The sequence below is a fragment of the Vanessa atalanta genome, chromosome 18 (genome assembly GCF_905147765.1).
Source record: "Vanessa atalanta chromosome 18, ilVanAtal1.2, whole genome shotgun sequence".
Lineage (NCBI taxonomy): Eukaryota > Metazoa > Arthropoda > Insecta > Lepidoptera > Nymphalidae > Vanessa > Vanessa atalanta.
In genome coordinates, this window is record NC_061888.1 from 6,525,223 (window position 1) to 6,543,604 (window position 18,382).

The 18,382-nt window shown below is 31.1% G+C and overlaps 2 protein-coding genes across 2 annotated transcripts; one reads left to right on the plus strand and one right to left on the minus strand.

Moving 5' to 3' along the window:
- Positions 1–3,828: 3,828 nt before the first annotated feature.
- On the minus strand, positions 3,829–10,946 carry LOC125071178 (aldo-keto reductase family 1 member A1-like). The gene is made up of 6 exons (XM_047681283.1): positions 10,725–10,946; positions 8,320–8,500; positions 7,589–7,776; positions 4,754–4,992; positions 4,501–4,651; positions 3,829–4,011 (listed from the first exon to the last, which is right to left on the minus strand). Exons 1-6 carry the CDS (start codon positions 10,794–10,796, stop codon positions 3,868–3,870), a joined length of 975 nt encoding a protein of 324 aa, XP_047537239.1. The 5' UTR covers positions 10,797–10,946; the 3' UTR covers positions 3,829–3,867.
- A 282-nt stretch (positions 10,947–11,228) lies between these two features.
- LOC125071122 (homeobox protein MSX-2-like) lies at positions 11,229–14,977 on the plus strand (the record flags this gene model as incomplete). Its single annotated transcript, XM_047681214.1, has 3 exons — positions 11,229–11,283; positions 14,190–14,353; positions 14,660–14,977. Coding segments are annotated over 3 exons (519 nt in total), but the record flags the coding sequence as incomplete, so codon positions are not given.
- Positions 14,978–18,382: the final 3,405 nt, after the last annotated feature.

Sequence of the window (18,382 nt, forward strand, 5' to 3'; positions counted from 1 at the left end):
TGAGATCCAGAGCAGATTGGAAGATTGGCAACAGAAACTGGAGAATGTTGGCTTGAAAATCAGTAGAACGAAATCTGAGTACATGTTCTGCGATTTCGGCGGTCTCTCCGGTCCTGAAGCCATAGCGCTTGATGGCGTGGCCCTTCCAGTCTGCTCCGACTTCAGGTATCTCGGTTCACTCATTCAAGGCGATGGCGAAATAGATCAAACGGTAAAGCACAGGATTAACACAGGGTGGGTGAAATAGCGGCAGGTTATGGGAACAATTTGTGTTTCCCGTATTCCCCTTAGACTTAAGGGGAAGATCTATAAGACCATGGTCAGACCTGCTATTCTATATGGATCAGAGTGTTGGGCTATAAAAGGGATGACTGAAAGACAATTGCATGTGGCGGAGATGAGAATGCTGAGAGCAATGTGTGGTGTTACGCGAATGGATAGAGTAAGGAATGAGTACATAAGAGGAAGTTTGAAAGTGGCACCGGTAACCGAGAAGCTATCTGGAAACCGGCTGGTTTGGTATGGGCATGTTATGCGGAGGAATGAAGACCATGTTGTGAGAAAGGTTTTGACTATGAATGTGGATGGATATATAGGTAGGGGACGACCCAAGAAACGATGGATGGATTGTGTGAAAGACGATATGGTTAGAAAGAATGTTACTTGTGAGATGACGTCTGACAGAGAAGTATGGAAGAAGAAGACATGCTGTGCCCACCCCAAGTAAAATTGGGATAAGAGCAGGAGGATGATGAGTATAATAGTGTAATATATAATAATAGTGTACATTTGCGAAACGTACAAGAGAACATCTTTGCATTATTTTTCAACAAGTTCACATTTTGTCCCTTTAATTGACAATGATTATATAAAGCGTTGACGGGAAATTCTGACATCCTTCATGCACTCTATAGCTGTTTTAAGTAATCGTTGGTTGACTGGACTAGTTGCAAATATACTCAAGCGTAATTATCGTATCTGTAAGTCTCTACTCAATAGCACCACATTTGAAGGAATAATAAAAATGGGGCCCAGTGTCTGAAAAAAAACGAGCAAGTGGAAAACACTTCATTTTTTTAATTTCTTAAAATGGAAGGAGATATTTAAATACACGGAGGATTTTGATACATATTGATTATAGAACCAGTAAAATAAAATCACATAATATTATCTGTTACTAATTGCCATAGAACTCTGACTTCATAGAACTCTTTGTCGTTCAAGACATAGTTGAAGACATAAAATCACACAGACGCCTATGCGAAGGACTGACTAAATTATATCTGTGTTGGGCTGATCATTACATAAGTGTCACAAGGACTGTTGGCGTAGCATCCTGAAGGTAGTAGGTACAATCAGCCACTACTCGCTCTGCTCTACCAAGAGCGTATCTAAAAAGAAGCTGCCCTCCGGTTTCGTCTGTTAACCGTTACTGGTTCATATACATGAGCATAACGTTATGTACATATCTGCATACATCAACAATATCTGATATTGAAATATTTGCGTTTCGAAAATAATATTATTATACTGCCAGTTATTCAAAAAATATTTTTTTTGTAAATGTATCAATGTCTTACAATCAATGATCCATAATTAACATGCGAACGGTAATGTTAAAAGGTCGACCTCATTGAATTGTAAATTATTGTAGTTTTCCCGTGTCATTGTTTTCATTAAATCAGAATTTAAAACAAAAAAATGCAATGCAAAACCGAACTAATAACAAAAAGCCAAAAAAGTATTTCTACCAAATATATATAAACTCATTAATCAATTATCAATTACCCAATAGATGAACAATATTGATTAAGGGTTAGTCGTCAGGTTTTAGAGATAAAAAAGTATTCTATGTCCTTCTTTAGAGTTCAAATTTGCTTCATACCAAATTTAGTCAAGTTTGATTTAGTAGTTTGTTTGTGTATGAGCAACAGACAGAAAGACAGAGTTACTTTCGCATTTATAATAGTATATATGTATATTCAAATTGAACCATTCAATTAGTAATTTAGGAAATGTTATTGGTCAGAAAATTATTACAGATAATACGTACTTTTAAAACAAAATATAAGTAAGGCGAACATTGGACGACATTTATACGTCATTTAAACTTTTATCTCGTTCTTTAGGAAAACGAAGATTGGAAAAATAAATAGTACAATAGTAATAAGTTATGCATGACACCATAATTTATTCAACATTTTTATTCATATAAATGTTTGTTACTTTATAAAAAAATATTTATGTAGTACAATCTTTTTCGACAGTCCGCTCATGGTGTAACAGTTGGGCAGAGACCTGTTTTCGGCGTTGAATTAAAATTGTAAATAATGGAGATGGTTGAGGAGGATTGGAAATTCAACCCTCTTTAAGAAACTTTTTTAAAAATATTAATACTTTTGAGTTATTAACGAAAAATTAAATTAATATTTAAAAAAAACTAAATATTGAATCTATTCGGAGTGTGATTCACAGTCGCAACATTTTATTTTATTTATTTTTACTACCTACTGTTTCAAAAAGCAATAAATCCTCTTATCTTAAGAGGGGGTCATTATTTATTTATTACAAATAAAACAGTGTTTGCTGTATGAACACAATAATTAAATTTTTTTATTGTGTTGAGCCATCCTACACCTTTTAACCGATCTAGTTAATAAAATGGTGTGTATTTGAGTGAGCTTGAGTGAGTGGTTGATATTGGTAAGTAAATAAAATCCTTATTTCACCTGGACGAGGTCTATACATCAGCTCGTAGCATATAAATACTAAAAACATGCATGCTAAGGAGATGGGTTTAAGCTAACAAGAATAAATATAATAATATTTTATAAATTTACTCGTAAAAAGAAAATTATTCCAACCAAATATTATATAAAAAATATAGAATTAAAGGCAGGTGATAGGATTCGTGATTATAAGCATCATATTAGATGGTAACAATTAGTTGAATTTCAACCTGCATATAGATAAAGCTCTAGATTTAGCAAATAACTTACTAAGCTTCGTTCTAAGACTTAAAAGGAGTGCAACTGTCTTAAGTCTCTTTAATTATTTCGTGTAACAGATTAGAATATTGTTGCTTAATTTGGTCACCGTGTCAAAAATTGCGTATTAATAGAATCGAGAATATACAAAAAGAGTTTCTTCGTCAACTGTCATATTAGGATAAGTTTGAAGTCTTATAATGAAAGATGCAATCTGTTTAATATATAAAGTCTGGAGAATAGATGAAAAATAATGTCAATCAAATTTTTATTTAATCTATTTAACAATAATATTGACTGTCCGGAACTTTTATCAAGTTTCTCCTTAAACGTCCCTCGCATAAATCCCCTAAATACGAGTCATTTCTTTTATACCAGATTATATACTTAGAACGCAATTAGGAAAAAAGAACCATCATATCGAGGTTAACATTGTTATACATCACCAGTAATCAAGTAAAAGATTTAAACATATTATGTCACAATAACCGCCCACAGTTCAATCGAAAAATAAATAATTTTATTTGTGCTCATTTCTAATTTTATGGTATATCTAATATCTTATTGATTTTTTTAATTGTTATTTATTAAATCATTGTTAAAAATGTATTATAGTTCTTATTTCTAATCATGGATTATGTTTAATTTATATTTTTAATATATATTGTGAGACTACCTGTAAATAGTAAGTAGAAAATTTGCCAAGATAATTTTAAAATGTATTTTTTTTTTTATTTTGATGTGATATTGTATCAACTGTGGATTGTCCTATTGAAAATAAAATAATATATGGTATAGATTAATTTTAATAAAATTTTATCAATTCAATGTGTTTGAAGATTAGGTTTTAAAAAAAATCATTCATATGATTATTTCATAATCATTTTTTGAATGGAAATTCTGGATGTTTTTCTACCCCAATGAAAAATGCAAAGTCACATATACGGCCCTCTTCACCGCGGTCTAAAGCACGTAGCTCGTCCATTTCTTTTTCACTTAATTCAAAATCCCAAACGGAGATGTTCTGCAAAATAAATAAGTAATTAATTATAGAAATTAACACTGAAGGTATATTTGCGAAGATAACAAGTATTTAGCAATGACAAGTGTAGCCTTGCAGTTTTAATATGTACATATGTATCAGTATTATTGCTACTTTTGATTTTGAACCATTTTGAATAACTACAGTACACAGCAATGTTTTTTACTGTATTAAAAAAACGATTTCGAAAACATGTGTCGTCTATTCTATTTTATGAACATTGTAAAAAAAGTTCCTTTGGTTACACAGCCTTTAATTATAAACAATCTTCATTTTATTTTGATATTGATACAAAATATAAAAATATACTTTAATTTAGTTTACCAGGTTATTATTGCACAATACGCTGTCAGATAGAAAAATGATTATATTTTATTTGTTATATTTACTTAATACTATTCGTACTTCCGACTCACACAGATTAAAATAAGAAAATAATAGTTTACGTTGTTCCCTCTCTTTTAAACGTACCTGTTTAATTCTAATTGGATTCGTACTCTTTGGAATTGTAGCAACTCCTTGTTGCAATAAGAATCGAAGTAGCACTTGTGCGGCTGTACGTGAATGTGAATGTGCGATTTTCTTAACTTCTGGTAATTCAAATAGGCTGGGGTAGCTACGCCTGAAAGAGATGAATAGATTTAGTCAAACCATATTTTAGTAACATTAAAGTATTTTAATGACATACTAAACATATTTTACAGCCGTTAAATATATAACTTACCCAGTTTTTTCGGCTATAGCATCTGCCAAAGCCTTAGAACCTAAAGGTGAATACGCGACCACTGGTATTCCTAGTTGATTAGCAGTGGCGATCAGTTGTTTCTGTTGGCATAGCACGTGTACTTCTACTTGTAGACACGCTGGTTTTTCTACTGCGCATAATCGTTTAATTTGCTCCTCATTCACATTAGATACGCCAACGTGACGTACACGACCCGATTCTTTAAGCTTTAGGATGGCCTGTAAATATTCATACACATCATTTATAAATAATAATAAACTTAACTTTATTTAAATACTATGGATAAACTAATTATTTACATAAAATTAAAATGTTTATTATATTTAATAAGTACCTAGTTATTTTATTTAGGATGGGTAAAATTTTTTTAAAAAAAAAAAATAAAAATATATTTTAATTGTTTTGTACTGTCCAATTCATTATTGCTTCAGGATATCAGTCGACTTAAATTAATAAACAAATAAATATTGGACAACATCATATACATTACTCTGATCCCAATGTAAGTGCTAAAGTACTTGTGTTATGGAAATCAGAAGTAACGACGGTACCTCAAACAGCAAGATCCAAGAAAACATAGAAAACTAATGAATTTTTTCTACATCGACTCGGCCGGGAATCAAACCCGGGACCTCGGAATAGCGTACCCATGAAAACCGTTGTACATAAGTACTACTCGACCACGGAGGTCGTCAAGAAATTATTATTGATAATTACGATAGTTTGTATAAGCTTACCGTAACGAGATATCGGTCACTGAGATTATTTGAACATTGGATTCGTTTTATAAAATCGGACTTGCAACGCTTTAAAATTACTTGAATTTCAAGAGCTTGCATGACAAAGTTAATCAATGAGATTAGATACATACAACTTTACAAATTGTGTAAATAAATTAAATCAAATATGGGCGTGTTCGTTGTACTGATGATCACGTATAAACATTAAACATATACTTATACATACTTGATAAATGTAAAGAAATAGACGTACGTGTTCACACAAATTGTTTTTTTTTTCTTTTCAGTTTTTCATTTCCTTTCTTAGATATTTTTATCGCGGATATTTCGTCCATTTAAAATATTTCTTTCATATTATATATTTGATTCATTGATGTAATTTATTAAATTATTCCAATATTCATATCACATACTTACTAATAATTTTCTTAAGATCAAGGAAATACAAATAGTTAATCAAATATATTATACGTATCCAATTATCAGTAACGTTTGAATTATCTATTTATCTAGCATAACAGGCAATGACTCCCATTCTTTGATAATACTGACCGCAACACCTTTATTTTATCGTCAGCTTCATAATAAGACACTTTTTGCGTTCGAGGTTGGCGTGAGAAGGAGATTATTCGAGAAGAAAGTCACTGTACCGCAGTCGCAAGATGCCCGCTCAAAAGTGTTTTTGTTAAATAAATTGTACTTATCATTTTCAGATATAAAGTTTTTTTTAATGAAATTGCCTATTTCGTTTTTATTTGTAACAGTTCTTTATTGAAGGATAAAGTTCTATTTTATATATAAGTATTTTTCTACGTAGTTGTAGTGTATAAACGTGAATAGTCTAAGTAGTTATAAGTGATAAAAATTAAACAAACCAGTATTTTTCTCTTTATAGATGAGTAAATAATATGAGTTTAATTAGTCGCAATAAAATTGTCATTTCTAAATAATTTCTAATTCTTTAGGTATTTATCATGATTAAAATTACGTGATTAAAAAGTTCAAGATATATGTTTTATAGAAAAACATTTCTTAATATTAAGGATAAAAATCAAATTTTTATATGTATTGCGAATGATCGTTGTTAATATTTTGGAGCACACATCTGCAGTTTTTTGGCGTAGCAATTGTTTTTGCAAGGACAAAACACTGGTACGAGAAGCTGATATTTGTGTGGATGTTCTCAGTCTAATGCTTTCAAAAGAATCAGTATCTCGTTGGAATTTACGGGACCGTTCATATGTTTCTATTTGGTCATCACCCCCACAACAACAGGGACACAGAAGGTTTGGTATTATTCTAGAACATTTTCTTGTATTTGTATTCGGTAATACTATTAATGTCGTTTGAGTTGTGGCCTCAGCTATGTTAATACTGTTTTCATCAATTTTCTTTCCTGAATTGTCTGGAATTATTACACTAGACGTAGTTTTATTTAGTTCTTCAATATCTTGCCGGGATCTCGTCGGTATCGGCGATCTGTATATCTTTGTCCAAGAGAATTTGTCGTGTGATTTTGTTGTCACATTATTATTTAAAATATTTAACATTCTTTGTTCCTCATTTATGTGTGATTTTTTATAATTTACGGGATAGCTGCATTGCTTGTAGACAATATCATCTTTATAGTCACTCGTTATGATATTTGGTATATTTTCAGTATGATTTTCTTTACGCATTGACGAATCTATGCTGTTCATAAATGATACGCCCATTTTTTTTTAAATATTTTTATCGTTGAATATAAAATGATAAAGTGCAGCTGTATTTTTATTATAGTTGTGTTGAGACTGTAATTTTGTATAATTTATTTACGTTAACAATGACATAAGTCTGTTGACATTGTTGATTAATTATTTCATATTGATTATTATAGATTTTTTTTTAAAGTACCTATGAATTATAACATATATGAACGCTAACAAATAAGACACTGTTTTGTTAAATTATATTTTAAAAATATATTGCTTTAAACAAAACTATAGAAAGTTATCAAATATTAAAAGGAAAACAAAAAAATTATCACATAGATACTTTTTATTACAATTATTGAAAAATAATAATTAGTACTTACTTTCCAAACGGCAACTAGATCGTTTTTGTAGTCAAATTTCATGCTGCCATCTGAGTTCTTTGGATGAAGATCTCCTGGTACATGTTCAAAGGCGAATGGGGTATGTAGCAGGTAGAGGTCAATGTATTCTAAGCCCAAGTCACGATATGAGGCATCAAAATACTCCTCTACCAAATCGGGCCGATTACCTAAAAATCAATCGATCAGTAAATATAAAAGAAAAAAGCCAAAGCTTTTAAAGTAATTTGAAAAGGTACCTGGTAATACCTTCGTAAGTATTAAGCTTATTTAACAGATTAATAATACGTTATTGCTACTTAGTTATTAGCCTTCTTTAATTACTAATTCGCTATACTTATATGTATTAATTATTACAGAGTCATCCATAGCCCCACTCGTACATAGCCTTCTGGAGTTCTAAACTAATCAAAGACAATGACACAATTTTACAACTCTTTAACGATTTGATATATTACTTTATAAATAATGAAGGCAATTAAACGCAATTTCAATAAAATGTTATAGCAACATAATATTGTGTAATTTTAATTATCATTTGAATAAATTTGTTACTTATTTTATAAACATCTTCACCGCGCGGTTTTAACTGAGTTAACTATTACTGCACCACCCCGCGGGCTGTATCATGATGTTATGAGTGTATAATGAAGTGCCACTGTGACTAGCGCGTTCAAGCAATATACTTATTAGTAGAGAAGAACAGTAACTACCTCCAGGGGGAAGTTTTGTGACTACAAATAGTTCCTTTCTTTTAGCAGGATCGTCACCGATCCAACGGTTGAGAGCTCGACCTAGTGCTGCCTCGTTTTCGTACACCCTAGCCGAGTCGAAGTGTCGATATCCTGCTTCTAGAGCTGCATCTACTGATGTTTCTAATATATCTGGTGGAGCCTGTAAAACATTACAAAGTCCTTAAAGAAAAACACAAAAATCTATAGGTTTTCAATTACTTTATTAAAACTTTTTGTTCTTAAATGTTTTATATCTATAATGCACGTCTGACGTTTAACGTCTCAAATAGCAGAACTTCAGTGACGAAATTATGTAGCAAAAGTAAATAAACGCAATCTTTTTTAAAATGGGGAATTTATATTTTTATTGGAACCAGTTACAGGGACAGTATGTCAACAACGAATATTTGCCGAGAAAACATTCAGGATAAAAACAGTAAATGGTCGGAGGGAAGTTCTTGTCTTGCAACAACATCTAGAGGTCTGTCACCGTCGAGCGGAGATCACGACAACAGCGAAACTTATTCATTCTGTAGCGGGAAATGCTCATGCTGTTCTGACTACCGTTACGTGTCAGAATGTTGTGAGAAGCCCATTGTTATCGTTGACTCTACCACAAAATTACAGAAATCTAAATGGATCGCTATAAAGAACTATTTTAAGCGTCATATGAAATCAAAAACGAAAAAATCTAAATTTAATTCAAATAAGTGAGTGAACAGTGTCAAATTATACTTGATAAATAGTGGTGTTCGAAATTTATAAAACATTTCCGTGTTTGTTTTAGCAAATTAAATCTTAAGGTCATGTTGCTTTTCTGATTTTTTTCCCTCACTTTAAAGAGAGGAAGTCGAGGACAATACAATAGTAGCCTACAGCTATGCAGGGCATAGTCATTATTTTAATTTACTTCATTTTACATTGCCGTTCCTAACTAGTTTCATATTATTCTGTTGTGATGTAATTTTCTCACGCGTTCGTTCACGCTAGATGCCTTCCGTTATTTGGTTGAAACTATGAACTTTTTAATATTTTAAACAATTTAAAGTTTAATGTCTACTCGTTATTAGCTAACCTATATTTATGAAAAAAATTAAAAGGTTTGTACCGTATCGTTGTTGCCCTAAAAAGTGGATAAACCAAGAAACACACTTTATAATTATTAGATTTTTAATGATATTAAAAGGACTTTTTGAATTTTATGAAATATGCATATGCAAATATTATATTCGTAAAGTAACAGATATGATAACAATATTTAGTTTAGTACTGGCTGGAGGTCAAAGCAAAAACATTGCGTTGATAAGTGACTATGACTAATTATAAAATTTGGAAAAATATGGCACATAAAGGAACCACACAACGAGTTAAAGTCAGAAAGGGATACGATTGTGATAGTATTAATTAAATATGGACTAAACAATCTTATCTGATATATCTCTCCACAAGAACAGATCTCGAATTGTTAAGAAATATATACAAACATTATGTAAAGTTTCTACATCTACGTATCTGAGTATAACTTAATTTAGATTATGATATAGTTACAAGGAATTGAATACAAGTGTTGAGGAATTCTTTCAAAAATATTTTTCGTAATAAAGTGACTTTACGTAATTGAATATCTACTTATTTGAAATTATTATGCCCGGTTTATGCTGTAGGTACATAGCGTGTCTGCACACAATATGAATATAAATACTACGATTCTCTACGTATTCCTAGTATTTATATATTTTAAAATAATTTGAACAATATTTATCGGAAACAATAAGGTAATCAAAGATTTGAGAAATAATAAAAAAACAGTTACATTAAAGAAAGGAGTATGTTATATGTACCAAAAGTGGATCGGCGTGACTGCTTTTTCAAAATTCCTTTCATACTTGGTAATATTTTCGGTCATTCGCCTGTTTGCCTGATGATCTGAATCTGCGATGCTTCGAAATGTACCACAATACCTCTCATTAAGTGTAAAGGCAAAATATGTTTTTATTTGTTAGAATGTATCGGAAAAAGTAAAAGTTTTATTTTACAAACTTAAAGCATATACATATCTATAATATAGAGCTTAAATAAACGTATAATTTAAACATGGTATACATTCATTGGTGTTATTCGTATATATATGTGTATATCATAATTATAATGAATTGTATTAAGTGTTTCCGAAAATGATTTAAGAGAGTAGTATCGTTCAAACACAGAAAATAAATGAATAAGAAGCATCGATTAATCACTGACTATACATCGTTAAAACGGGCTTTTATTGAAAATGTATATACCACTTAACTTTTAGTAATACACACACTATTGTGGTTTTGTTTATTAATATAAAAGTAGATACTTTTTTTTAAGGAGTGCCATAATAGCAATATTTTTACCTGCCAGGTACCAAATCCGATTCGCGGCATGCGGTTGCCACCTTCTAACTCGAAATATTGAGGAATAGACATTTTAATTATTACACTTTAATTAAACTAAATATTTATTGTATGTAAATACTATACAGTAACTAAAATTGGAAACGCGATTCTTGTTTTATTAAAATGAACGGAATGGTAGTGAGAGAGATCGCGTAACTGTTGTGCACCAAGGTTATAGCTTGACTGCATACTGAGGTACTGATTGAAAATAACAGGTTTATGTACTTCGTCACGTTTAGATAATTCTTTAAGCTAGACTGGTTTATAAACTTTTTTAAAGTTATATGTATCAATAAAGATTCCCATATTAAAATATATATATGTTGAAAATTTTGTACATAGTTTATCAAATATATTATATTATTAGATAATTTCTATGGTAACCAGATATTTTTCAATAGTTTAGCTCGCTATATTTTTATTTCATTTAACAAATAAGTACAGCAGCCAAAAATGGCTTAAAAACATTTCATCCGCCAAGCAGCAATAGTTAGTATTGGTGTGTCCAGTTTGAAGGGTGAGTGATAAAATAATTTTAATGCCTAGCTGCTCCATTCGACTTCGTACGGTAAAATATGAATTTAGTAAAATAATCCCGTAGATTGTTTTAATCAATGAGATATAAACATTCTTCATCCAATCTTAATATTATTATGTCATCTTAAACTACTGAAATTACACTAGCGAAAATTTACAAAATGACATGCCGTTTACAACAGTAACTTGGTAATTGAGTCTCTGTTACTTGTTATTCAAGTAACAGAGACTCAATAATTATTATTAAGCAACATGTTCTATGATAATATAAAAATACACACAAGTAATTATATTTATGAAACAAAAGTAAACATAACAATAATTCAATTCGACCGTATTTTATGCGGTAATTTAAAATAAAAAAAAAATGTCCACGTAATCGTTGCGGATCTAAGTTGTACAAGCGGCGTCCTTAGACGGGGAACGGCATTGAACGGTAGTTAGATAGTTTTTGTGCATTTGCAATTACTATTATACTATTGAACGTTAGAAACTATAGCGGAAGTAATGATACCTAACAACTAGTAGAATTGTAATTTTAAATAAATATATTGAATTATTAACCTCTTTGGAGGTTCAAGGAATGTTTAGCTATTTCTAAAATATTCCTAAACATAATATATTAGAAATAGCTAAACATTCCATAAATCATCTGTTATATTTAATTTTAATTATTTTATTACAAACTATTAATATCTGCATGCATACATGTAGACATAATTTAAATAATTAAATTAACTATGTCACTGAGTAAGATTTTAATCATCGCAGCTTAAAAAGTTTAAAATACAAAGCGAAGTAAGTAATCGTTATTTAAACATAAGTATTATTGCAATTTGCAGCCATCCGAAGGTGAAGAGCCGATTCTATATTAACTTGTAACAATTGTTAAGATAACATCTATTCAATGTTGGGTTTTGTCAAGTAGCGGTTTAAAAATTAAATAATGTGGCTCTCGAAAATGCGGCATTATATTATTTAGATGGTTACGACGATTACGCAATCGCATCGAGATGTTCGATGTTTTGCCCCTTACAATTTTAAATGATCTCATTATTTGTAATATTTTTCAATGTAAATAGTTCAGACTTAATATATTTATATTATTTTCTATTTTTTCTTTAATTTCAGTTGATGGGTAAAAGTGATTAATATAAATACTATTAAATTACTATCTTTACAGAACTACTTTTTTTTATTTAATTATTATATAGATGGGCTCGTCAGTTAGGGTAGTACTATTTGAATCTACGGACGACTCCTCGTCATAATCTCGTGCCGATAGGTTCAGGAATTTTCCCGTGGCATACACAAAAACAAAAAAAGAAATGTTAGGTACGTATGTAGGTATGATATAATATAGGAATAGACCACACGTAATAAAATAAAAAATATTTCGTTAAAGTATATAAGTACAAATCAAAATGAAACTGTGTAATGGTAGCATGCCTACAATTTATAATGCAATAATAATATAACAGAATTAGTCATTTGGCGGTAGGACTTTTTGCATGTTCTTTCAGTTCAGTTCAGTTTTTTACTTTTTCATAGGAATGAAAAACAGTTCAGGAATCCGATCATAAAGCCACCTATCGTGTTCAAACTTAGACCCACGCAATCAAACACTAAAAACAAACATCAAAATCGGACTAGCCATTTAGGAGATCAGTGACATATACAGAAGAATTGTATACATATATATTATTATGATAATGAACTATTTAATACTTATATTTACATAATTATAATACAACTAATAACAATTTTTATTGAATAGTTTAATGAAAAATATGTTTGTAACAAAAACCATTTTGCATCTGGCATATGTGCAAAAATCTATGAGATTTTAATTGGCTACCACAATCCGATATTATATTACTCCTGATAATTTCGGAACAAAGGTAATATAATATAAGTTACAAATTAATTTTCCCACATACCCTTAAAGTAATAACATCCTTTTGTGCAATGTATCCATTTCTGATTCGCATCGTGCGTATGAATGAACTAACGTCACAACACTCGTGTGCTCATTGGAGCGTGCTCCCCATTGATAGCGGTTACTGATAAACATCTTTACATTTCAAGGGGATCAACCCCTGTTTGGAGGGAGGCGTGTCCTACAGAAATCCACCCCTAATTGTGCAAGCTTATAAAAGTAACAAATAGACCGCTTATGTTTAGTTGGAGAACATAAACAGTTGTAAACATGAACTTGTCTTCCGTGCAATCGAGTGCGAAGTGCGGTAGTTCCGATTTTAGTATTGAGAGAATTTTAAGTGAAGATAATAAGGATCGGGAAGAAAGTAGTCAGGTTCCAAATTGGTTGTGTTGTACGCGCTATCAGCCACCAAGACTGCCACGTTAGCATTTTTTTATATATTTTTCAATGAAATCAGTCAGTCGGTATCAGTCGCGTTTTAAATTGTTTTGAATGTATACACGCCAAAAAAGTTTTGGCTACTTTACTAGCCACTAATTTTTCATCCTTCTGATAATTATTTAATAAATTAGAGATTATAATGACGTGTTAAGATATATTCCGTAAATTGTTCACTGCCTCTTTTGTAATTTTAATTAGTTTATAAGGTATATCACGAGTTCCTGGATCCAAAGCCAGTGTTGGAATATTACACAGTCATGATCTTTTTTTGGCAATAAATTCTCAATAGTAGAACGGAGTTCAGTAAAAGTGTGGGAGTAAGAAGTAAAGTGTACAAAGGCAGGTGTAGAAAAGCTTGAAGAGAAAATTGCACCAGTGTTTGTTAACAAATTGTGTGCAAAAGAACATAATATAACAAAAGATGAAATATTTGATTGATGCTAAACAATGTTACTGTCAATTACTTTTCTTGTAACATTATTAAATAAACAAAATAACTTCAGGTGCACCTAACGCCTGCCGTGCACGCCGCTCCGGTCGGCATGCGAGAGTGCCATTCACAAGTGCGCAGGCGGCGGCGTTGGAGGCTGCGTATGCGCGTGCGCCTTACCTCGCGCCACCGGCGCTACGTGCTTTAGCTGCAGCGTTACAGCTCAGAGATGATAGAGTGCGTAGTAGTAGTATATTTACTTTTAAAGGAAAATGTATGTAAAAGGAAACTATCCGGGATTAAAAATGTGCTGTCAAATTAATGCCATTTAAACTACAAAATTAGTAAATAAGACCAAAAGAGCAATTTATAATAGAGCGAGAGTGTGCTGATTTAAATTGAGTCAGATATGATCTTTCTAAGAATATTGTATTACTTAGATTACAATGACATGAATTTTTTTATTTAAGAAATTCCAATCGACATAGCTTTTCAACTAGATTAAATGTTTTTTACGAACTTAATGGATAATTTATGTTCTAGATAAAGATATGGTTTCAAAATAGAAGAGCAAGAGAACGAAGAGAAAAAACTGGACCCATCACGCCCCCTCACGCAGTGGCGTTGCCCTCAACTGCTTCTCAAAATAACATTTTTACCGAAGCTTGGAATCAAAGTCAAGAAGATATCTCATTGGTCCTACACAGTCAGCATTCTGAATTAGGTGCAAATTTAAACATATCAAACAAAGCTTATTTTTGTCCATCTCTCAGTACTTCCGAGGAAGATTCAAACGAAAGCCGGTGCGAATCTCCAATAGACGTCGAAAACATTCATGGATGATACATATTAACTAATTTATTCGAGTTTTACATAAAATAATACTGTGATAAGGATTTTAATATAAATGTACTGTAATTATATTATAATTAAGTAAATGACTGTATTTTTTACTTTAATTGGATAATAACATAAATTAATAAATCGAATAACAATATCTTGTTTACTTTGAATTTATTTAACTACTTGTAATGTAGTGGTGTAATAGGTAAGTTTTCCTGTTGTCAATATGTCTAGTTATTCGTAATGAAAACATCGTAATATTATCTGATTGGATGGTTAATTACAATTTGACTTTAGGACCTGGTTACGACCGAGAAACTCGCGCAAATGATACAATAATGTTACATTATATGATACCCTTTTCATAATGATAGATTCAATTCAAAGAAAATTTAATGATCACCGCCAGACTGGTTTATGAAATAAAGAACAATCTACTAAAACTAAATCGCTGCCATTTTGTATCACCCTCTCTTATGTGCAAGCAATATTTTTAACATTTAGGTCAGTAAGTCTACAAAGAAAATTGTTTTATAAAGATGACATGAAAAATTTGTAAATTTGATTTAATAAGACACTGATATCTTCTGACCATTTCGCCAATCTGACGCGATATCATTAAGCGAGAGTTTGAATAATCTATGATATTAATTATGGATTTACGAAAACAAAGTGAAATTACAAAGGATACAAGTTGTTAAGTGGAATAATGTCATTTTATAGATAAACAAACACATATTCATCAAGAACTGTCAGTAGTGCACAATATAACTGATCTGTTAGCAAATGGAATGGAAAACGTAAATTTAAGGTTTGTTTAGGAATTATATCAAAGGGCGTCACGGTAGCATGTTCAAGCGATCCCTTGACGCCCGCCGAAAGACGGAAAAAAAACCGCTGGTTTTTTAGTGGGCGCACTCGGCGTCCAGGGTACCGGGGAGTAACTTTCCATCACGTGGGGGATGCGCATAACATGTTTTTTTTGAAAAAAAAATGCTATTTAAGAAATAAATATCGATTGTATTATATAAGTTCATTTTTTGTCACAATACCTATACAAGAGTAGAAGTCCGTTTCGGCTTAACAAGGGTACATATACTTACTACTTAGATTGCATGTATTGTACATATAAATTTTCCTCTCGAATCGCTCTGTTTATTAATAAAAACCGCATTAAAATCCGTTGCGTCGTTTAAAAGATCTAAGCGTACAGATGGTGGGAAACGACTTGGTTTTATACTAAGTATATGTTGATTATTAGCTGTTTTCCACTATAGGTATGAAACAGTGTAATTAAGAGGCAATATTAGTATACGTTATGTGATACTTCAAAAGTTAAAAAAAGTATAATTCATACAAAGTCATTATGTATTAAAAAACAATATCCTAAACTATAATACTAAAATCAACGCTACACGGACATAATTAATAGTGTTTAAAGGAAAAATATAAATCAAATACAGCCAATCGAATTGATCATGATTACATATGCGCACATTTTTATTTAAACGTCTTTATATACAGAGTTTTTCGATAAATTAATAACTGAGATAACAGTACAACTAAAGTAATCATCAACATATGCAGCTAAATTATTACAAATATACCATTGAATGTTCATTTGAACGAATCACTTCTGTAGATATTATGTGAGTGTTTAAGGACTGAACCTTACAAAAAACTATTGACTCATAGGATATTTCTGAGAATCGAATTAATAGTATTCATAATGTATATCTTATCCGGCTCTTTTTCGGATTGAATGATACGTTACGTTTAATGACATAAATAAAATAACATTATTAATTAAAAACTTGCCTATTTCTTGCATAGCATTGCTCAGGCATATATACGATGCATGTGAGAAATCACAATAAAATGCTGGTGATATATTATGATGATCTATCTAAAGAAATCTATTACGTGGCACATGTAAGGCTTTTATACAAGCTTAATCTTTGTTATATAAAAGGAATCTTTGTGCTGCTTCATTACTAACTAAAAGATCTGAACATATTTCTAAAATGGTGTAGTTTGGCTCTGTGCTAAGAAATAGGTGTTCCACAGGGATCAATATTGGGGTATTTTTTATTTGCAATATATACATTGTTAGAAGGGTGAGTGAGCCAATGAAATACAGGCACAAGGGACATAACATCTTAGTTCCCAAGGTTGGTGGCGCATAGGTGATGTAAGGAATGGTTAATATTTCTTACAGCGCCTTTGTCTATGGGCGTTGGTGACCACTTACCATCAGGTAGCCCATATGTAGAACTATACTTAAATAATTTTATTTTGAGTCAAATAAGCGCATTAATAATTTATTTTGTTGAAATTATGTCGTAATTTTTGGTCTGTATATGTGGCGCCAGATAGGCAAAAACTGTCATTTCAATATCATCTGGAACTTTGATAAACAATTTTTTTCTGGGGTTTTAAAGCTAGTATTTGCATATTACACTCCAACGACAGTGATTGTTATTCATTATTATCCCAAAAACACCAAATATTTACAGCTGTCAACGTTGAATGAATGCCAGTCGTACATACACCACTGTTGTTTTTATCAGTGTGACGTTTTTGCGGGAATAAAATATTTATTTTATTTAGTTTTATGGCAAGAAAGCGTGTTTATTTTAAGTAAGCAGATTTTTTGTAGCTTCAAAATGTTATTAGGAAAATCAACATTTTGAAGTACTTTTTCAAACATAGTACCCTATTCGTTAGTATATACAATATTTAACAGTACCCATTATGAGAGAGATTCTGCAATAATAATAAGTATATCAATAAACAGTTAAATAAGACTCAGTAACTCAATAGTGTAAATTATACAAACATAAAATATGATTTCCCATTGTATATACATATATATTAACTCACGAATGCGCGTGTTTAAACTTCTATCACCGTGCATTATTGAGCTAATGAGGCTCATGCTTATTAAATGTATTAGTGTGTGTGAGATGACTAAGAGTACTGACAGCAAAAAAAATACAATTTGAATAATTAAATTAAGTTTACTTTATAAAAAATAATTAATTTGACGTGGAGTGTCACGGCGTCGTAAGTGAATAGATTCATACTTAAGTTATTGTTTACATATTAATGTTGACAGGAAAAACACAAACTATAACACTTACGCGCAACTATCAATGGTACAGGGTTTTTTTATAACGAATAATTTTATTTTATAAGCCAAAAATGTAGTGTTGTTTCATTAATCCAATGTAACACAACAAAATGTTAGATAATGTTGAAAAAATGTTAGATAGTTTGCTTTTATTAGATAGTGGATAGTGAATACCTCAATGTAAACGAGTACCATTAGAATTCATTGAATAGTGCACAGCACTTAGTGAATCGGATTGTTCGAGAACGAGTGGCGCAGACGTTCAGTCGCTTCTGTTTAAAGGAACCGAT